This window comes from Lethenteron reissneri, chromosome 5, assembly GCF_015708825.2.
Source record: "Lethenteron reissneri isolate LAM-NWPU_2019-01 chromosome 5, ASM1570882v1, whole genome shotgun sequence".
In the NCBI taxonomy this organism is placed as follows: domain Eukaryota; kingdom Metazoa; phylum Chordata; class Hyperoartia; order Petromyzontiformes; family Petromyzontidae; genus Lethenteron; species Lethenteron reissneri.
In genome coordinates, this window is record NC_083783.1 from 2,930,639 (window position 1) to 2,954,807 (window position 24,169).

Genomic DNA, 24,169 nt, shown 5'->3' on the forward strand with positions numbered 1-24,169 from the left:
ACACCACCACTCCACCCCCTACACCACCACTCCATCACCTACACCACCACTCCATCCCCTACACCACCACTCCATCTCCTACACCACCACTCCAACCCCTACACCACCACTCCATCTCCTACACCACCACTCCACCCCCTACACCACCACTCCACCCCCTACACCACCACTCCACCTCCTACACCACCACTCCACCCCCTACACCACCACTCCACCCCCTACACCACCGCTCCATCCCCTACACCACCACTCCACCCCCTACACCACCACTCCATCACCTACACCACCACTCCATCTCCTACACCACCACTCCATCCCCTACACCACCACTCCAACCCCTACACCACCACTCCATCTCCTACACCACCACTCCACCCCCTACACCACCACTCCACCCCCTACACCACCACTCCATCTCCTACACCACCACTCCACCCCCTACACCACCGCTCCATCCCCTACACCACCACTCCACCCCCTACACCACCACTCCCACCCCCTACACCACCACTCCATCTCCTACACCACCACTCCACCCCCTACACCACCACTCCATCTCCTACACCACCACTCCACCCCCTACACCACCACTCCAACCCCTACACCACCACTCCAACCCCTACACCACCACTCCAACCCCTACACCACCACTCCACCCCCTACACCACCACTCCACCCCCTACACCACCACTCCATCTCCTACACCACCACTCCACCCCCTACACCACCACTCCATCTTCTACACCACCACTCCAACCCCTACACCACCACTCCATCTCCTACACCACCACTCCACCCCCTACACCACCACTCCATCTCCTACACCACCACTCCACCCCCTACACCACCACTCCACCCCCTACACCACCGCTCCATCCCCTACACCACCACTCCAACCCCTACACCACCACTCCATCTCCTACACCACCACTCCAACCCCTACACCACCACTCCATCCCCTACACCACCACTCCAACCCCTACACCACCACTCCAACCCCTACACCACCACTCCATCCCCTACACCACCACTCCACCCCCTACACCACCACTCCATCTCCTACACCACCACTCCACCCCCTACACCACCACTCCACCCCCTACACCACCGCTCCATCCTCTACACCACCACTCCAACCCCTACACCACCACTCCACCCCCTACACCACCACTCCACCCCCTACACCACCACTCCATCTCCTACACCACCACTCCACCCCCTACACCACCACTCCACCCCCTACACCACCACTCCATCCCCTACACCACCACTCCAACCCCTACACTACCCCTACATCCCCTACATTACCGCTCCCCACAGACACACACAGACACACACACACAGACACACACACAGACACACACACACACAGACACACACACAGACAGACACACACACACAGACACACACACCGACACACACACAGACACACACACACAGACAGACACACACACAGACACACACAAACACACACACACAGACACACAGACACACACTGACACACACACACTGACACACACACACTGACACACACACACTGAGACACACACACACACTGACACACACACACTGAGACACACACGCACTGACACACACACACTGACACACACACACAGACACACACACACACCGACACACACACCGACACACACACCGACACACACACAGACACACACACAGACACACACACACACACAGACACACACACACACAGATACACACACACAGACACACACACACAGACACACACACATACACACAGACACACACACACAAACACACACACAGACACACACACAGACACACACACAGACACACACACACAGACACACACACAAACACACACACAAACACAGACACACACACAGACACACACACAGACATCGTGAACACGGGCGAGACACTTGGCTCCGGTCCAGCCCTTCTCGGTCGGAGCCCTGAAGGCGACAGTGGGGGGTGAGGGGGGCGAGGGGGGTGAGGGGGGTGAGGGGGGCGAGGGGGGCGAGGGGGGTGAGGGGGTGAGGGGGTGAGGGGGTGAGGGGGGTGAGGGGGGAGAGGGCACTACGCGGAGTTGTCAAGGCTGCCCCCAGCCCCATAAACAGCCCTTTATAGCCCCTCCCCCATGCCTCCTTACCCTCCTCGTTACACACACACACACTCACCCACACTCTCACCTACAAACCTACACTCTCACCCACACCCGCACACTCAACTACACACTTACCCACTCTGCTACATACCTACAGTCACCTGTATAGACACCCGCACACTCACCTACACACCTACCTGCACACGCATGCACACACTCACCGACATACCAACACACTCAGCCATACTCGCCCACACACACTCACCTACTCACTCACCTACACACTCACCTACTCACTCACCTACTCATTCACCTACACACTCACCTACACACTCACCTACTCACTCACCTACACACTCACCTACTCACTCACCTACACACTCACCTACACACTCACCTACTCACTCACCTACTTACTCACCTACACACTCACCTACACACTCACCTACTCACTCACCTACACACTCACCTACTCACTCACCTACACACTCACCTACACACTCACCTACTCACTCACCTACTCACTCACCTACTAACTAACCTACTCACTCACCTACACACTCACCTACTCACTCACCTACTCACTCACCTACACACTCACGTACACACCTACACACTCACCTACACACTCACCTACTCACTCACCTACTCACTCACCTACACACTCACCTACTCACTCACCTACACACTCACCTACTCACTCACCTACACACACACCTACACACTCACATACACACCTACACACTCACCTACTCACTCGCCAACACACTCACCTACTCACTCACCTACACACCTACACACTCACCTACACACCTACACACTCACCTACACACTCACCTACTCACTCACCTACACACTCACCTACTCACTCACCTACACACTCACCTACACACTCACCTACTCACTCACCTACTCACTCACCTACTCACTAACCTACTCACTCACCTACACACTCACCTACTCACTCACCTACTCACTCACCTACACACTCACCTACACACCTACACACTCACCTACACACTCACCTACACACTCACCTACTCACTCACCTACACACTCACCTACTCACTCACCTACACACTCACCTACTCACTCACCTACTCACTCACCTACACACTCACCTACACACCTACACACTCATCTACATACTCACCTACTCACTCACCTACTCACTCACCTACACACGCACCTACTCACTCACCTACACACTCACCTACTCACTCACCTACACACACACCTACACACTCACATACACACCTACACACTCACCTACTCACTCGCCAACACACTCACCTACTCACTCACCTACACACCTACACACTCACCTACACACCTACACACTCACATACACACATACACACTCACCTACACTCCTACACACTCACCTACACACTCACCTACACACTCACATTACACACCTACACACTCACCTACACACTCACCTTACACACCTACACACACTCACCTACACACTCACCTACACACCTACACACTCACCTGCACACGAACACACTTACCTACACACACTCACCTACACACTCTCCTACACACTCGCCTACACACTCACCTACAAACTCACCTACACGCACGCCTACACACTCACCTACACACCGACACACTCACCTACACACTACCCCATATAGCCTTGACATTATAAACTATACAAAGAAAAATTACATAGGCGACGTTTCGGGCAATGACCCGTATTCAATGCAACGCGATCACCGTCTCACAAGAGGTTGTATCGGCACAACCAAACCGCCAGCCCATTCAGAATCAGAATCTTCATGTAGACTTAAGGAATGCGATGAGCTATAAAGCTTTTTTACACAGATATCCAGTAGGGGCGGGTAAGAAAGTTACGAAGATGTAATAACGAAGTAAATATGTAACGTACAAATTGTATGAGGACATACATTCAGGCCGATGTTTTAACACGAAATGCAAGCTTGGAGCAAGGCAGCAAAACAACAAGACAGTCCCAGACCACAGTAAGACCACACAAAGTAGTCCCTCAATAGAATTTCACGTTAAAATAAAACTATCGATACACGAGTAATGATCAAAGTTACACGTGTGGCTGTATTCAGCACCAATCTTCTGCTTCATTCTAGAAGCGGCATATTGTAAGATTTGAAGAATATAAAATAGACGAATGTTTAACACTGGTCAATGTATCGGCCTCTAGCGGCTGGAGGGGGTCACTGATTGATGCGATACGGGAGCTGAGTGGACTTGCCGATGACCGGTACCAGCAGTGTCAAGATCGGCCTCTGTGGAGGAGGAGGCTCGTGAAGGATGCTGCTACTGGCAGTTAGAGGCTGTCGCCTTCCAATAACAGCGGAGGGCGGATGAGCGATGCTCACAACAATGCGTGGAGCGCCGGTAAAATGCAGGGAGTTGGCACAGTGGGCAGTACGGATGGGGCATCTTCCATTCATCTCAGTCAGTCAACCCATGGCACCTGCTGGGTCCGACGCGTGACTGCCGATCAGCAGCGAAATCCTTCCAGACGTCACGTGACGGTCTCAAAGTTCACCTCGTCTGACGGAAAGAGTTGCCGTGACGTCGTGTCTAAGTGATGAGTGGCGGGTTGATGTTGTTGTTGAGTGAGTGTGGAGGTTAGTAGTGAGCTAGTGAGTCGGTGAGCGCGTGATTTGGAACGACTGTGTGAGCGTGTTGGTGAGCGTGTTGGTGAGCGTGTGGATGAGCGTGTTGGTGAGCGTGTTGGTGAGCGTGTTGGTGAGCGTGTGGATGAGCGTGTTGGTGAGCGTGTTGGTGAACGTGTTGGTGAGCGTGTTGGTGAGCGTGTGGATGAGCGTGCTGGTGAGCGTGTTGGTGAGCGTGTTGGTGAGCGTGTGGATGAGCGTGTTGGTGAGCGTGTTGGTGAACGTGTTGGTGAGCGTGTTGGTGAGCGTGTGGATGAGCGTGTTGGTGAGCGTGTTGGTGAGCGTGTTGGTGAGCGTGTGGATGAGCGTGTTGGTGAGCGTGTTGGTGAACGTGTTGGTGAGCGTGTTGGTGAGCGTGTGGATGAGCGTGCTGGTGAGCGTGTTGGTGAGCGTGTGGATGAGCGTGTTGGTGAGCGTGTTGGTGAGCGTGTGGATGAGCGTGTTGGTGAGCGTGTTGGTGAGCGTGTTGTGAGCGTGTTGGTGAGCGTGTTGGTGAGCGTGTTGGTGAACGTGTTGGTGAGCGCGTTGGTGAGCGCGTGGATGAGTGTGTTGGTGAGCGTGTTGGTGAACGTGTTGGTGAGCGCGTTGGTGAGCGCGTTGGTGAACGCGTTGGTGAACGTGTTGGTGAGCGCGTGGATGAGTGTGTTGGTGAGCGTGTTGGTGAGCGTGTGGATGAGCGTGTTGGTGAGCGTGTTGGTGAACGTGTTGGTGAGCGTGTTGGTGAGCGTGTGGATGAGCGTGCTGGTGAGCGTGTTGGTGAGCGTGTTGGTGAGCGTGTGGATGAGCGTGTTGGTGAGCGTGTTGGTGAACGTGTTGGTGAGCGTGTTGGTGAGCGTGTGGATGAGCGTGTTGGTGAGCGTGTTGGTGAGCGTGTTGGTGAGCGTGTGGATGAGCGTGTTGGTGAGCGTGTTGGTGAACGTGTTGGTGAGCGTGTTGGTGAGCGTGTGGATGAGCGTGCTGGTGAGCGTGTTGGTGAGCGTGTGGATGAGCGTGTTGGTGAGCGTGTTGGTGAGCGTGTGGATGAGCGTGTTGGTGAGCGTGTTGGTGAGCGTGTTGTGAGCGTGTTGGTGAGCGTGTTGGTGAGCGTGTTGGTGAACGTGTTGGTGAGCGCGTTGGTGAGCGCGTGGATGAGTGTGTTGGTGAGCGTGTTGGTGAACGTGTTGGTGAGCGCGTTGGTGAGCGCGTTGGTGAACGTGTTGGTGAACGTGTTGGTGAGCGCGTGGATGAGTGTGTTGGTGAGCGTGTTGGTGAGCGTGTGGATGAGCGTGTTGGTGAGCGTGTTGGTGAACGTGTTGGTGAGCGTGTTGGTGAGCGTGTGGATGAGCGTGCTGGTGAGCGTGTTGGTGAGCGTGTGGATGAGCGTGTTGGTGAGCGTGTTGGTGAGCGTGTGGATGAGCGTGTTGGTGAGCGTGTTGGTGAGCGTGTTGTGAGCGTGTTGGTGAGCGTGTTGGTGAGCGTGTTGGTGAACGTGTTGGTGAGCGCGTTGGTGAGCGCGTGGATGAGTGTGTTGGTGAGCGTGTTGGTGAACGTGTTGGTGAGCGCGTTGGTGAGCGCGTTGGTGAACGTGTTGGTGAACGTGTTGGTGAGCGCGTGGATGAGTGTGTTGGTGAGCGTGTTGGTGAGCGTGTGGATGAGCGTGTTGGTGAGCGTGTTGGTGAACGTGTTGGTGAGCGTGTTGGTGAGCGCGTTGGTGAGCGTGTTGGTGAGCGTGTTGGTGAGCGTGTGGATGAGCGTGTTGGTGAGCGCGTTGGTGAGCGCGTTGGTGAGCGTGTTGGTCAGTGTGTTGGTGAGCGTGTGGGTGAGTGTGTTGGTGAGTGTGTTGGTGAGCGTGTTGGTGAGCGTGTTGGTGAACGTGTTGGTGAGCGCGTTGGTGAGCGCCTTGGTGAGCGCGTTGGTGAGCGTGTTGGTGAGCGTGTTGGTGAGCGTGTTGGTGAGCGCGTTGGTGAGTGCGTTGGTGAGTGTGTTGTGAGCGTGTTGGTGAGCGTGTTGGTGAACGAGGACGTTTGCTCGTGAGTGAGTGAACGTGTTCGTGTCGGAGATGTGTGAGGGGCGGGGGGAGTGGGCGATGTTGGGGGGGAGCGAGGGGTGGGGCTCGCGTGACTTGGGACGGTTTCGCGCGGTGCGTGCGGGCGACTCCTGGTGGCTCCGCGCCAGCCCCCCTCCCCCCTCACCTTCCCCCCCCTCCCACCTCCCCCCCTCACCTTCCCCTCCTCCCACCTCCCCCCCTCCCACCTCCCCCCCTCCCACCTTCCCCTCCCTCCCCCCCACCTCCCCCCCTCACCCAACACTCCGAGCCTCCTCCTCGCCTGAACAGTCCCCCACTCTTCATAACCCCCCCTCCTGCCGCTGCTGCGTCTCAGCATCCCATTCTCAGGTCCTAATCACCCCCCCACCCTCCACCCCCCCCCCCTTACAACACCCCCCTCCCCCAGAACTGTTACCCCCCCCAACCCCTCACCACCCCCCTCGCAGCCCCCCTCCGCCGCACCCCCCTGTACGTACAGAGCAGCGTTTATTACGCAGCAGTAGCCGACGCAGAATACACGACGAGAACGCGCCGTGTCGCTCTGCAGTGGCCAATGAACTCTTCATCTCGCACCTACGATTAGCGCGGTTGGCTACGTACGGTGCAAAAGAAGTTATACGTGCACACTCGGTGTGCCAACGCCACCCAACGTGCATAGACAAAGGATCGCCAGCCCATGTAGCCCACACAGACTGTTGGGGCAAGAGCTGCTAGCATGTAGCGCCGATGAAGACCGGTAAGGCACACGAGGGAGTGGTGGCGTGGCCAGCCCCACGCTTGCCGCCTTTGTCTCACCAATGTCTGTGTTCATACACACCGCGCCAGGTACTCATTCATGGCTGAGCCTACCTAGGGGAGGCCCGGGACCGGTTAAGATAATCGCCACTGATGTTGGCTGTGAGCGGGAGTCGAGCTCGGGTCGCCGGATGAGAAGAGCCGTTCTCAGAACTTCTGAAACGAACCCATGAAAATATTTTGGATTTCAAGGCCCGCTGAGCTACTATATAGGTTAGATACCCGGCCACAAATCGTAGCTCAACGAAGTGGCTCATCACGTGGACATGTACAGCAGCCAAAGGCTCTAAACGCGTGATGTTGATTATAAATGTGGAGGGGAAAGACGGAGATCACGGAGAAAAATCCACGCGACCACGGGGAGAGAGAGAGGGAGAGACACGCAAACTCCAAATATACAGCAGCAGGCGTCAGGCTCGAGATCGAACCCACGACCTCCTGCGTACCAGGCGAGGGAGTTAACATCTCCTAGCCTCCGTGATGATGATGAGAGAGAGACACGCAGACTACAAATATACAGCAGCAGGCGTCAGGGTCGGGATCGAACCCACGACCTCCTGTATACCAGGCGAGGTAGTTAACATCTCCTAGCCACCGTGATGATGATGAGAGAGAGAGACACGCAAACTCCAAATATACAGCAGCAGGCGTCCGGCTCTGGATCGAACCCACGAGACCTCCTGCAGACCAGGCGAGGGAGTTAACATCTCAGCCACCGCTGCTGATGGTTCCGACGCCAATCACTTCGCCCACCGCTCTCTTTTTCCCAAACACAACGCCCCCTCCCCCACTCCCATAATTTAACGCAAGTTGTGATGGTGCCCCCCCTACCCCCTCATCCGTACCCCCCCCCCCCCCCACACGTGTCATACCAGGACACAGACAGAGGCTGGAGGACCCCGTGAAGGCTGGCGCGGCAATGTTCCCAGAACGTCTGTGCGAGTTGGAACAGTTCCGCCGCTCGGGGATGCGGGTACCCCCACACGCCGGAGGGGGGGCGCACCCCGCGGCCCCCCGCGCCTCCCTGGGGGCTCACACCGCCTTCAACGCGCAGCCTCAACCCCAGATGCAGGGTGAGTGGAGAAATCGATTGATCGACCGCCCCCCCTCCTCCTCCAGCCCCCCTTCCACCTCTAATCGATAAATGAATGACACGAACAGCGAGTGAGTCAAACGGCGAGCTGGTCGCTCAGTCGGTCGATGGCTCGGGACGATGCCAGTCACTCACTCACGCACTCGGCCGGTCGGTCGATGATCGAGGCGGCTACTCGCATGGTGGTGGCTCCGTGGAGGGCCTCGGCTTTGAATCTCGATTTGAAGCTTCGACTCGGTCGACAACAGAGATGCTGAGCGAGGCAAAGGCGAGAGGGTTGCGAGTTCGAATCCAGGCTCCGGAGAGGCGCACGCACGCGCGTTGCAACTTCAGGGGGTTGATGCATTTCATTGATTTACACAGAGATCAAGAGACCTATACAGCAAGCCACAGACATGCATAGAGACCCGTGTAATATACACCTTACACGGAGACTCATAGACCTAGACGTGCATAGACAGCCATGTAATATGCACCTTACACAGAGACACAGAGACCTAGACGTGCATAGAAACCCATGTAATATACACCTTACACGGAGACCCAGAGACCTAGACGTGCATAGACACCCATGTAATATTCACCTTACACAGAGACCCAGAGACCTAGACGTGCATAGAGACCCATGTAATATACACCTTACACAGAGACACATAGACCTAGACGTGCATAGACACCCGTGTAATATACACCTTACACAGAGACCCAGAGACCTAGACGTGCATAGACACCCATGTAATATACACCTTACACAGAGACCCAGAGACCTAGACGTGCATAGACACCCGTGTAATATACACCTTACACAGAGACCCAGAGACCTAGACGTGTATAGAGACCCATGTAATATACACCTTACACAGAGACCCAGAGACCTAGACGTGTATAGAGACCCATGTAATATACACCTTACACAGAGACCCAGAGACCTAGACGTGCATAGAGACCCGTGTAATATACACCTTACACAGAGACCCAGAGACCTAGACGTGCATAGAGACCCATGTAATATACACCTTACACAGAGACCCAGAGACCTAGACGTGCATAGAGACCCGTGTAATATACACCTTACACAGAGACCCAGAGACCTAGACGTGCATAGAGACCCATGTAATATACACCTTACACAGAGACCCAGAGACCTAGACGTACATAGAGACCCGTGTAATATTCACCTTACACAGAGACACATAGACCTAGACGTGCATAGACACCCATGTAATATTCACCTTACACAGAGACCCAGAGACCTAGACGTGCATAGAGACCCATGTAATATTCACCTTACACAGAGACCCGGCCGCCGTTGGATGAGGGGTTGATAGGGATGAGGGGGGTAACGAGACGATGGTATAATAGGGATGAGGGGGATGAGGCGATGACGGGATGATCAGGGTGAGGGGGATGATGGGGATGATGGGGATGAAAGGGATGAAGGGGGTGATAAGCTCGATCGAGAGGACGAGCTGCCCATTTTCTAATCCATCCGATCGATGGTTCCGAGTGAGGGCCGCATCAGCGTCACCTGCTCGTCGGGGAGAGACGCGACTTGGAACCCAGGTGATTGTTTCCGTTGATTTTCTGTCTCTGTGTCGGCTTTCGAAGTGACACAGCCCCCCCTGCCCCAGCCCCCTTCCCAGGGGATGCCGGGGGGGTGAGTGAGTGGGGGGGGAGGTGAGCGGTTTTAACATTCGGTGTTTTATCAGCGACAGTCAAATCCACAGCTGCTTGCGCTCGACGAGGTGACGTCACCTCGTCAGTCTCCGCCGTGAACTCGAGTCACGGTCACGCGCGTGTGTGTGTGTAAGTCTGTGTATGTGTGAGTCTGTGTGTGTGAGTCTGTGTGTGAGTCTGTGTGTGAGTCTGTGTGTGTGTGAGTCTGTGTGTGTGTGAGTCTGTGTGTGTGTGAGACGTGGACCCCCCTGGTGGAGCATCTTCGCCGGTTGGAAACATTTAGGCTGGCCTGCCTATGATCCATCCTGGGTTTAACCAGGCTGGATTGTGTGAGGAGCTCACAAATCCTTGAAAGATCTGGGCAAAGTCCCATCAGTGAGCTCCTCCGGCAGGCAAGGCTGCGTTGGCTGGGTCATGTAGCCCGCATGCCCAGCCACCGCATGCCTAAACAGCTTTTGTTCGGCCGGATCGAGGGGGCTAGACGGGCGCGGCACGGGCTGGAGAAGAGATGGAGTGATGTGGTACAGGAGGACGTGGAGCTGAGTGGACTTGCCGATGACTGGTACCAGCGGTGTCAAAATCGGCCTCAGTGGAGGAGGCTCGTGAAGGACGCTACTGGGCAGTTGGAGGCAGTCGCCCTCCAACAACAACGGAGGGCGGAGGAGCGACGCTCACAACAACGAGCGGAGCGCCGGGTGGCTAAAGCACAGCAAGTTGGCACAGTAGGGGGCACAGGTGGTGCATCAGCCAGTCATCTCGGTCATCTCGGTCAGTCGACCAGTGGCACCTGGGTCTGCCCCGTGACCTCCTGCCAGCGGGCTTTCGACACTTCACGTGGCCTCAAGGTGCACTTGGCCTGGCACAAGCATCGTGGTGACGTCACCGCCACTTAGTGGCGAATGGCGGTTGTTGTTGTTGTTGAGTGAGTCTGTGTGTGTGTGAGTCTGTGTGTGTGTGAGTCTGTGTGTGTGAGTCTGTGTGTGTGTGAGTCTGTGTGTGTGTGAGTCTGTGTGTGAGTGAGTCTGTGTGTGTGTGAGTCTGTGTGTGTGTGTGAGTCTGTGTGTGTGTGAGTCTGTGTGTGTGTGAGTCTGTGTGTGTGTGAGTCTGTGTGTGTGTGTGAGTCTGTGTATGTGGGAGTCTGTGTGTGAATCTGTGTGTGTGTGAGTCTGTGTGTGTGTGTGTGAGTCTGTGTGTGAGTCTGTGTGTGAGTCTGTGTGCGTAGGTCGACTCAGCCTCAAATGAGTACCTGGTGCGGTGTGTAAACATCGCCGCTAGGGAGACAAAGGCGGTCGGGCGTGGTGCTGGCCACCCACCCCCTCGTGTACCGTTCCGGCCTTCATAGGTGCTCGCTATAACAGCACTTGCCCCTACAGTCTGTTAAGGCTATATGGGGGATCTTTGTTTTTGTCTGTGTGTGCGAGTCTGTGTGAGTCTGTGTGTGTGTGTGAGTCTGTCTGTGTGTGTGTGTCTGTGTGTGTGAATCTGTGTGAGTGTGAGTCTGTGTGCGTGTGTGGGCGAGTCTGTGTGCGTGTGTGTGGTGAGTCTGTGTGCGCGTGTGAGTCTGTGTGCGAGTCTGTGTGCGAGTCTGTGTGTGTGCCAGTCTGTGTGCGTGTGTGAGTCTGTGTGTGCGTGTGAGTCTGTGTGCGAGTCTGTGTGCGAGTCTGTGTGCGAGTCTGTGTGCGAGTCTGTGTGTGTGCCAGTCTGTGTGCGTGTGTGAGTCTGTGTGTGTGTGAGTCTGTGTGTGTGTGAGTCTGTGTGTGTGTGTGTGAGTCTGTGGGCGTGTATGTGCGAGTCTGTGTACGTGTGTGTGTGTGAGTCTGTGTGTGCGTGTGTGGGGACGGCAGTGTAGTGGCTATCGCGCTGCGCTACGAACTCGGCGACCCCAGCTGCCTTCCCACTCACGGCTACAAACACCAGTTACGAATATCTGAATCCAGTCATGGGCCTCCCTATGTCGACTAAGCCTCAAATGATTACCTGTGGCGGTGTGTAACCATCGCGCCTGGGGACACAAAGGAGTTCGGACGTGGTTCTGGCCACCCACCTACGCTATGCAGCGCTTGCTCCAACAATCTGTACAAGGTTATATGGATCTTTGTATGTTTATGCCTGCCTACACCTATGTGTGTGTAAGTGTGCGCACACGTAATGTCGGTTGCTTGTATCTTGGGGTGAACGTGCGTGCGTGTGCACCCTTGCATGTGTGCGCACGTGTGTATGCGTATATTAGTGTGCACTTTGTCAATGTGTGCACCCGTGCGTGTGTACACGTGTAAGTGTGTGTATTGCTGTCTATCCCTGTGTGTTAATGTATGCATGTAAGTGTAACTGTGTGTGTCTGTGGCGATGTTTACACATCCCACCATGTACTCATTTGAGGCTGAGTAGACCTAGGAGAGGCCCAGGACTGGTTCGGCGTGGTGCTGGCCACCCACCTCTTCGTGTGCCGACCCATCCTTAATAGGTGTTCGCTAACAACACTTTTCCTGGCAGTTTTTTTAAGGCGTTATAGGGGATTGTTGTATTTGCTTTGTGTGTATGTGGTGGTGGTGTGTGTATGTGGTAGTGTAGTGGTTTGCGCACTGCTCTACAACCCTGGCGAATCAGTGACAAATTTCTGAACCGGTCCCGAGCTCCCCTAGGTTGACTCAGCCTTATATGCGTGTCTTGGGGCAGTGTGTAAAACATCAGCGCTGGGGAGACAAAGGCGGCCGGGTGTTGGCCACCCACCCCTCTGTGTGCCGTGCCGGCCTTCATCATAGGAGCTCGCAAACAGCACTTGCTCCAACAGTCTGTTAAGGCTATACGGTCTATCCGTGCGTGGGTTCATGAGCATATGTGCGAACGCGTGTATGCATATACGTGGGCACGTGTGTGTGTATATGCGCGTGCCCACGCGTGTGTATGAGCGTGTGCACGTGTGCACGTGTGTGTGTATATATGCGCGTGCCCACGCGTGTGTATGAGCGTGTGCACGTGTGCACGTGTGTGTGTGTGTATGCGCGTGCCCACGTGTGTGTATGAGCGTGTGCACGTGTGCACGTGTGTGTGTGTATATGCGCGTGCCCACGCGTGTGTATGAGCGTGTGCACGTGTGCACGTGTGTGTGTGTGTATGCGCGTGCCCACGTGTGTGTATGAGCGTGTGCACGTGTGCACGTGTGTGTGTATATGCGCGTGCCCACGCGTGTGTATGAGCGTGTGCACGTGTGCGTGTGTGTGTGTATGCGCGTGCCCACGTGTGTGTATGAGCGTGTGCACGTGTGTGTGTGTGTATATGCGCGTGCCCACGTGTGTGTATGAGCGTGTGCACGTGTGCACACGTGTGTGTGTGTATGCGCGTGCCCACGTGTGTGTATGAGCGTGTGCACGTGTGTGTGTATATGCGCGTTCCCACGTGTGTGTATGAGCGTGTGCACGTGTGCACGTGTGTGTGTGTGTGTATGCGCGTGCCCACGTGTGTGTATGAGCGTGTGCACGTGTGCACGTGTGTGTGTGTATATGCGCGTGCCCACGTGTGTGTATGAGCGTGTGCACGTGTGCACATGTGTGTGTGTATGCGCGTTCCCACGTGTGTGTATGAGCGTGTGCACGTGTGTGTGTGTATATGCGCGTGCCCACGCGTGTGTATGAGCGTGTGCACGTGTGCACGTGTGCACGTGTGTGTGTATGCGCGTGCCCACGTGTGTGTGTGTATATGCGCGTGCCCACGTGTGTGTATGAGCGTGTGCACGTGTGCACGTGTGTGCCAACCAGGTCGCTCGCCATCCAGACAGAGGGCTAACATCTCCCCTCCGCAGTCGTCTCGCGCGTTCGACCCCCCATCCCCGCCCCTCCACCCCCACACTCGCACAGGGCTTAGCACGGGGATGGAAGAAGCCTCCGAGTGTTGAATAATATCACTCGCGTCTCGCTCGCTCACTCGCTCCCTCCCTGCCCGAACAAACACGGAGGCCGACGAGCGGCAGCGGAAGAATTTCCCGAATTTCTGGTCTGGCCACATGGCTGCTGCTGCTTCTTCTGCTGCTGCTGCTGACACAGCCTCGCCCAGCGCTCCTGGCGGCTCCCGACGAGTCCACACTCGCCCCCCCACCACCCCCCCACTACCCCCCCCCACCACCCCCCCACCACCCATGCACTCCGTACTGTATGAACATCCACCCCAGATCTGAAGCCCCCCCCCCGAACCCCACGCTCTGGGCGGGAGGGGTGCGAAGTTGGCACCCTGAACATTGTTTGTGTAGGAATCGAGTGTCCGATTGCTGCTGATGCCGCCGTATGCAATGTTAGGGGGGGGGGGTATAGGTGGGCCTCCCCTAGGTCGACTCAGCCTCAAATGAGTACCTGCCGCGGTGTGGTATAAACATCGCCGCTCGGGGAGACAAAGTTGGCCGTCAGTGGTGCTGGCCACCCAACTCGCTCGTGTGCAGCGAGTGCTACCTTCATAGGTGCTACTCGCAAACAGCACTTGTCCTTACAGTCGATTGAGGCTATACGGGTGATCTTTGTCTTGTATGAGAGTGTGTGTACGAGTGTGAGATCCGAGTTCGATCCCCTCTCACGGCCAACACCAGTGACGATTATCAGAACCGGTCCTGGACCTCCCTTAGGTCGACTCAGCCTCAAATGAGTATCTGGTGCGGTGTGGAAACATCGCCAATAGGAGACAAAGGCGTGATGAGGGCCAACCACCCCGTCGTGTGCCGTGCCGGCCTTTATAGGTGTTCGCTCACAGCACTTGCCCCTACACCCTGTTAGAGGCTATACGGGGGATCTTTGTCTTTTGTGTACGCGCGTATGAGTGAGTGTATGAGGATGTATGTTATGAGGGTGTATGTATAAGTCAGTGTGTGTGTGTACGAGTGTTTGTGTGTGTGTACAAGTGTTTGTGTGTGTGTGTGTACGAGTGTTTGTGTGTGTACGAGTGTTTGTGTGTGTATGAGTGTTTGTGTGTGTACGAGTGTTTGTGTGTGTGTGTGTACGAGTGTTTGTGTGTGTGTCCGAGTGTTTGTGAGCATTAAGACTGATGACTACGTGTCGTCTCCTCCTCAAAAGTCATCGGGGTTTGTGTTGGCGTCGCTCCTGGAACCAGCAAAAAAAATGACAGCGCGTGCCACCGCGTCTCACACAACAGACAAAGGTCTCCCCTATAGCCTTTGCAGGCTGTTTAGGGCAAGTGCCTGTGAAGGCCAACATGGCACACGAGAGAATCCGCGGCCGCCTTTGTCTCCACAATGCTGATGTTTACCAACACACCGCATCCGGATACTCGTTTAAGGCTGAGTCGACCGAGAGGAGGCCCATGACCGGTTCAATTAATTCGGATTCGAGCTCGGGTCGCCACGTTCGGAGCCCATCGCGCTCACCGCTGAACTTTGCTGCCCACGCTCACATGAACGCACACGCACTCACACAAAAGACAAAGATCCCCCGTATAGCCTTAACAGGCGATAGAAGCAAGTGCTGTTAGCGAGCACCTATGAAGGCCGACACGGTACACGAGGGGGTGGGTGGCCAGCACCATGCCCGGCAGCCTTTGTCTCCCCAGCGGGGATGTGTTTACACAACACACCAGATACTTATTTGAGGCTGAGTCGACCTAGGGGAGGCCCAAGACCGGTTCAGATAATCGACACTGGTGTTGGCCGTGAGAGGGAAACGAAACCGGGTCACCGGGTTCGTAGCGGAGCGCGCTAACCGCTACACCACCGCTCCTCAGACAAACACATTCCCATTGAAACACACGTACACAGACACACACACGTTCACATTGACACACACACGTACACAGACACACACGTACACATTGACACACACGTTCACATTGACACACACACGTACATATTGACACACACACTTACACATTGACATACACACGTACACATTGACACACACACGTTCATATTGACACACACGTACACATTGACACACACACGTACACACAGACAGACACACACACGCACACATTGACACACACACGTTCACATTGACACACACACATACACATTGACACACACACGTACACACAGACAGACACACACACGTACACATTGATACACACACGTACACATTGACATACACACGTACACATTGACACACACACGTTCACATTGACACACACGTTCACATTGACACACACACGTTCACATTGACACACACACGTACACATTGACACACACACGTACACACAGACAGACACACACACGTACACATTGACACACACACGTTCACATTGACATACACACGTACACATTGACACACACACGTTCACATTGACACACACACGTTCACATTGACATACACACGTTCACATTGACATACACACGTACACATTGACACACACACGTACACACAGACAGACACACACACGTACACGCGTTCACATTGACACACACGTTCACATTAACACACACACGTTCACATTGACACACACGTTCACATTGACACACACACGTTCACATTGACACACACACGTTCACATTAACACACACACACGTTCACATTGACACACACGTACACAGACACACACGTTTACATTGACACACACACGTTCATATTGACACACACACGTACACATTGACACACACACGTACACACAGACAGACACACACACGTACACATTGACACACACACGTACACACAGACAGACACACACACGTACACATTGACACACACACGTTCACATTGACACACACACATACACATTGACACACACACGTACACACAGACAGACACACACACGTACACATTGATACACACACGTACACATTGACATACACACGTACACATTGACACACACACGTTCACATTGACACACACGTTCACATTGACACACACACGTTCACATTGACACACACACGTACACATTGACACACACACGTACACACAGACAGACACACACACGTACACATTGACACACACACGTTCACATTGACATACACACGTACACATTGACACACACACGTTCACATTGACACACACACGTTCACATTGACATACACACGTTCACATTGACATACACACGTACACATTGACACACACACGTACACACAGACAGACACACACACGTACACGCGTTCACATTGACACACACGTTCACATTAACACACACACGTTCACATTGACACACACGTTCACATTGACACACACACGTTCACATTAACACACACACACGTTCACATTGACACACACGTACACAGACACACACGTTTACATTGACACACACACGTTCACATTGACACACACACGTACACATTGACACACACACGTACACACAGACAGACACACACACGTACACATTGACACACACACGTACACACAGACAGACACAACACACGTTCACATTGACACACACACGTTCACATTGACACACACACGTTCACATTGACACACACACGTTCACATTGACACACACACGTTCACATTGACATACACACGTACACATTGACACACACACGTACACACAGACAGACACACACACGTACACGCGTTCACATTGACACACACGTTCACATTAACACACACACGTTCACATTGACACACACGTTCACATTGACACACACACGTTCACATTGACACACACACGTTCACATTGACACACACACGTTCACATTGACACACACAGGCGCGCACGTGCAAAGCAAAAACAAACAGCGCTGTTTCCTAAACTTTCTCTGCCCCCCCCCCCTCTGCCACCCCCGCCCCTCCACGTCACGCGCCGCGGGGGCGAGGGGCAGGGGGGCGCGGGGGGCAGGGGGGCGGGGGGGGGGTACCCACACAAGAGCCTCCTGTGCCCGTAACCTGGCTCGAATCGCGACTCACCCCGCAACCCACACCCCACTTCCGACCCCCACCTCGACTCACACCCCTCGTCTCCCCCCCTCCCTCGTCTCCCCCCCCTCCCTCGTCCCTTACACCGCCCCCTCCCACGCACCCTGCCCATGTCCACTCTGTACGTGTATTTTACACAGCCCAACACGCGGCTAGCAACAAACAGCACTCTGAGCACACGTTGTGATGGATACGAGTTTTTGCGCGTGTCTTGAATTGAGCGAGATTATTGCTCTAAGAGTTTTGGGGGTGAGATGCCACGATGGCGATGATGGTGATGGAAGGAGGAGGGAATTCCAGAGTGTAGCGGTACGAAGGAAGAAGCAGCGAGAGCGATCAGTGAGGTCACTTGCAGTGTGGTGAGTGAATGGGTGGGTCAGTGAGTTCGTGGCTGAGTGATTGTGTTGTTGTGACCAGCAATGGGCTGTTTTGGTGGGAGAGTTAGGGGATGAGTAGATGAGCATTGAGTGTGTGAGTGAGTGGGTTAGTGGGTGGGTGGTCGAGTGTGCGACAGACTCATTGGATGAGAGAGTGAGCGGATGAGAGGGTGAGTTGGTGAGTGTGTGTGCGTGAGCTCGTGCGTGATTGGGTAAGTCAGCGGGAGAGTGAGTGGTTGAATAAGTAAGTAGGTGAGTGAGTGGGTGAGTGAGTGGGTAAGTGAGTGAGTGATTAGGTAAGTCAGCGGGTGAGTGAGTGGTTGAATAAGTAAGTAGGTGAGTGAGTGAGTGGGTAAGTGAGTGAGTGGTTGAATAAGTAAGTGAGTTGTTGTGACTTGTGTGGGGGCGGTTGAACACCGTTTGATGGAAGAGAGACGACACAGTCGGTGTCTGGCAGACTGAGACCTCAACACGGATAGAGAAATTGATGAGTGTAGTTCACAGGAACATATATCACTCATACAACACATGTGCACACAAAAACAAAGATCCCCCATATAGACTTCAGCAGACTATCGGGGCAAGTGCTGTTAGCGAGTAGCACACCTATGAAGACCGACGCGGCGCACGAGGGGGTGGGTGGCTAGAACCACGCCCGACCGCCTTTGTCTCCCAAGTGGCGATGTTTACACACCGCACCAGGTACTAATTTGAGGCTGAGTTGACCCAGAGGAGGCTCAAGACCGGTTCTGATAATCGTCACTGGTGTTGACCGTGAGTGGGAATTGAACTCGTGTCACCGGGTTCGTAGTGCAGTGCGCTAACTGCTGCACTACCGTTCCCCACAATACACAGACGCACTCACATTCATAGCACACAATCATCAATACTACCATCACCACCATCACCACCATCACCACCATCACCAACATCATCATCACCATCACGCAGCGAGACTCGTCCTTGGTGGGAATCATCAGCCCCGCGTGCGCGCGGAGTTTGAGAGTCGCGAGTTTTCTCAGCCTTGTTGTGACTACCCAGATCACCTGACCACGAAAAACCCTTTCCTCCCTCCTCCATATCTCTCACCCCTCCATCTTTCCTCTCGCCTCTCCGATCTTCCCTCAATCCACCCTCTACCCCCGCACCACCCCCCACCCTCCTCTCCTCCTACCACTCACCCCATCCATCTCATCTCCCTCCATCTCTCATCCACTCTCCCCCTACCTCTCACCACTCCTTCTCATCTGACCACCTCCCACCCCCTCCCCTCCCCGCCCCCCTTACCCCTGTCCCCCCCACAATCCCAACAGCCTCGTCGGAGCTGGGCGCCTTCTCAGCGCCACCGCGCGTCTCTCTCGAGTCGCAGTTTGCCGCTGGCCTCTCCACCCTCCCCGAGGGTCGCTTCGGGGACCCGCGCGTCCACTACCCGGGGGCCTTCGCCTACACCCCGGGGGGGGCGGCCTCCTCGGCCCTCGGCCTGGGCATGTCGCCCATGGGCGGCGGGCCGGCCGCCTCGGCCGCGGTGGCGGCGGCGGCGGCGGCCGCGCGCTACCACGCGGCGGCTGCCGCCTCGTACCACCACCTCCCCCCGCCGTACCCGGGTTCGCAGCAGGGACAGGGTCAGGGCTCGGCGTTCCAGGCGGCCGCCCCGGCACCCTTCCAGCACCTCTACTACGGTGCCGCGCCCTCCACGAGCAGCTACCAGTTCCCGCCGCCTGTGATGCAGCAGCAGCAGCAGCCCGGCGCGGTGGGCGAGGAGCGGCCACTCGCTACGGGACCGCTGATCAATAACCCTGCGCTGCCCTCCGCGCACCAGGACGCCGGGGGTCATGACCCTGAGGGCAGCCAGGGCAGCTCACCCACCAGCCTGTCGTCGGGCCGCCTGGAGGAGGCCGTGTGGAGGCCGTACTGACGCGGTGGAGCCTCGCCACCATCACCACCATCACCTGCGCCGCACCACCACGGGCTCTCGACCCTCTCTCACCCGCTCACCGCACCTCACCCCGCCTCCCCATAGCCCCCTCCGCCCCCCTCCCTCCCCCCTCCCTCCTTCCCCCTCCCCATGACCCCCCTCCCCAGGGTCCTCCCGACTCGCCTTACCCTACGGTCCCCTTTTATCATACATCACACGGACTCTCTTAATCGATTAATGGAATCGACTAATCGTCCAGAAGCGCATTTATCAAGAGGGGATGTAAATATGTCATCCGGATTAGACTCAATTCACGTCGCCCCTGCAGCCGCTAGAGGACGCTACATTAATACACGGGGGGGGGGCAGTTGTTGAATTATCTCACCGCTAAGAATCAGCCCCGAGCCCCCCTCCCTCCTACCTCCCTACTCCCCATAACCCCATCCCTAACGCCACGCACCCCCCCCCAATTGTACACTGCCATTCAAGGTTTCTTGTTCACAGCGCCCCTCCCCCAACTGCCTTGCCCCTCCCCCCCCGCCGCTGTATATAATGCTCCCCCCCAACTTCGCCGCCATTCACCTCTCCCAGCTAATGTAGAGACTCGCGCCACGTGAATCCCTCCCCCCACACACACCCTGCTGTTGCAGGAATCGGTACGATGAGGTTTAGTGGGCCCGTGCCCCCCCGCTCACCCCCCCCCCTCCCCGCTCCCTTCCACGCACGCCACACGCGGTCGCTATGCGGGGGAAGGGGATGGAAGTTCCGTGAATGATTTTTGATCATCCGATTGCATTTCAACTGTTTCACTTCTTGTGACAGCGTTTTATACAATTCCGACCCCTCCCCATCCTCCACTCCACGCTCGCATCTCTCTCCCTCCCACTCCCCTCCCTATTGTGACGTCACGTCCGGATTCGGTGACGTCACGTCCAGGTTCGGTGCCGTCGACGATGTTTTGTTCGTGTCACGTGGGGGGCGTCGTTGTGAACGTCTCAGCCGGCGCGGGTACCGTCGCGGCTACTGTAGCGGCTACTGTAGCGGCTACTGTAGCGGGTACTGTAGCGGCTACTGTAGCGGCTACTGTAGCGGGTACTGTAGCGGCTACTGTAGCGGCTACTGTCGCGGCTACTGTCGCGGCTACTGTAGCGGCTACTGTAGCGGGTACTGTCGCGGCTACTGTAGCGGCTACTGTAGCGGAAACTATATTTATTAACAAACGAAAACCCCCCACAAGCCCCTTTTCTACTAAGCCCTCCATCCTCCGCCTCCCTTTAGGGGGGTGGGGGCTGAATTCAAGGAGGCAATGGTTAGGGGTCACGCTGACCTCTTTGAACTCTCGTAAACCCGCTAAGCTGCGAGGTGGTAGCCAGGGCCAACAGACAGGAGTACAGCAAGCGGGATCCTGAACCAATCTGTGTAATTGGTGAACCTTCGCTCTGAGTGTTATCTCCGCGTGTGCACAAGTCGTGGGGTTTCTTCCTCCGGGTTCGTTGGATTCCTCGCGCACGGCCCTAAACGCGTTCAAAGTTCAAATGGAAATTGGCCCAATGTCCCAATGAAGCAGGACTCTCTTGCAAAATGAGTCGTGAGACTCGGTAAGGGCTTTTCTGGGAATTGTTTTCCCCCAAATACTGAGCTCGAACCCAAGGTAAGGCTGAGTAGGGGCCTTGAGACTGCAAGTCAGAGATCACGTGGTCACGCCACTGTCCTTCACGCAGGAGTGGGGGACCTCTTTTCTGTGCACCACACTAGGCACGTGGTCTAAACGCGGTCCGGGGCCACGCTCGTCACCTGATGCGCGGCCACATTGAGGATTACCGCTACTTCGAAACGGCCCAAAAGCGATAGTTACCCGTCCCTGCAAGAACCTCAGCCGCACTAATCGGGCCCTGGAGGGGAGATAATACTTTCCAGCTGGCGACAACGCGCAGTTTGAAATCAAACACTGCGGTGAAATCGGCTCCCGCCGTCCATCGCTGAGTGGATCATCACATCGCTGGATCGAGAGAGAGAGAGATTGCCTGAGGACGTCTTCATCTAGCAGTGGATTGACTATGGCTGCTGCTGCTGCTGATGATGATGATGATAACTGCGTTTCTCATTGTTGCGTTTCCAGCCAAGTGTGTCTGTAGAGCCTTCTTGCAGTGACAATAGCGACCAAGGCGTGTCCGTTAGTCTGTGATTGACCGCCAAAGGGAGTTGAAACTCCGATTCAGCACTCTGGAAAGACTCTTCCCGCCGTAGAAATGCATAATTCCCACCACCTCTAGAGGGCTGTGAACTGGGAATGCCTGTGGCCTTCTTGATTCTGCCCCCAGTGAGGATGAGGGTCTTCGAGCTGGATGATCAATCCATTCGTTGACGCAGGCGCGGGTTAGGAGTCATGGGGTCCATGGCGAGCGGGCTTGTGATGGAGGGGGCGAGTCAGAGGCTGTAGGAGGGGAGGGAGGTGGGTTATCCGGGGGTTTTCTCAGCCTGCCCCCCACCCCCCGCCTATCCTCTTCTCGTCGGCGATCGCGTGGTGAGTGATGGAGCGCGCCGGTTGGCAATTCATCTCGCACCCGTGTCACCCACGCCACCCGCGCCACCCACGCCACTCGTGCCACCCACGCCACCCGCGCCACCCGTGCCACCCGCGCATCTCGTGTCACCCACGCCACCGGCGCTCACTCCGGTTTGAATCTTTAGTGGAAGCATTTCCACACGGACGATCATTTGACGGAGAGAGGACGTCTCGTTTACAAGGGTGCCCAGTGTCCTAGCGCTCACACCGCTGGTCACAAAGCGGGTCAGGTGGGGGAGCGGGGAGGTCAGGTCCCCTACCTCCGAGGGGGGACGCGGTACAAATGTTATGATGATGGTGGTGATGATGGAGATGATGATGATGATGCTTGATGAAGACAAGATGACCTGTTCATAGATATAGAAGACTCGCGTCGTGATATCTTCGGCCTTTGACCCCTCCGCGTTCGTGATTTCTGTTGTGGTCGCGCCCGCTCCGTGTGAACTCCGCGTATCCGTGATGGTTCAATAAAGAGAGCACTTATTTGATTTGAGATCAAGTCTCACGCACGGAGAGACACATACACGGCGCGGAGAGCCACTCGCCACTCACCACACGCTCACCACACACTCACTGCTCATACACCCCAACCACCACTCACACTCACCACACATACTCACCACACACTCACTGCTCACACACCTCAACCACCACTCACACTCACCACACACACTCGCCACACACACTCACCACACACTCACTGCTCATACACGCCAACCATCACTCACGCTGACCACTGACACACCACATACACGGCACTCGCATACCACTCACACACACCACTCACTCACACTTATTACTCACCACACACACTCACCACTCATACCACACAAATTCTACACGTGGCTCAGAGATTCACCTCCCCCTCCACTCTCTACAAATCTGCCCCCCCCCCCCCCCACTCGTCGACCTCGTCTATCCCCTCCCCCCCACTCGTCCCCCCCCCCACCTCGTCCACCACCCGAGCTCTTCCCCAATTAAGCTTTGCCTGCGCGCACGTCCAGATGAGCGGATGTTACTGCGGCAGAACATGGTGGGGGTGGAGGGGATGGAGGGGGTGGTGGGGGTGGAGGGGGTGGAGGGGTTAAGAGGGGAAGGAGGGGGGAGTAATGGTTGTTTCGCAGGCGGCGGGG

General features: G+C 55.6%; 1 protein-coding gene across 1 annotated transcript in view; it reads left to right on the forward strand.

Moving 5' to 3' along the window:
- Positions 1 to 23,529, forward strand: part of LOC133351276 (runt-related transcription factor 1-like) — a 46,768-nt gene extending 23,239 nt beyond the window's left edge. Inside the window, exons 4-5 of the mRNA XM_061566379.1 lie at positions 8,455 to 8,652; positions 19,869 to 23,529. Coding sequence (XP_061422363.1) covers positions 8,455 to 8,652; positions 19,869 to 20,470 — 800 coding nt within the window. The 3' untranslated portion in view covers positions 20,471 to 23,529. The remainder of the gene's footprint in view (positions 1 to 8,454; positions 8,653 to 19,868) is intronic.
- The last annotated feature ends 640 nt before the right edge of the window (positions 23,530 to 24,169 follow it).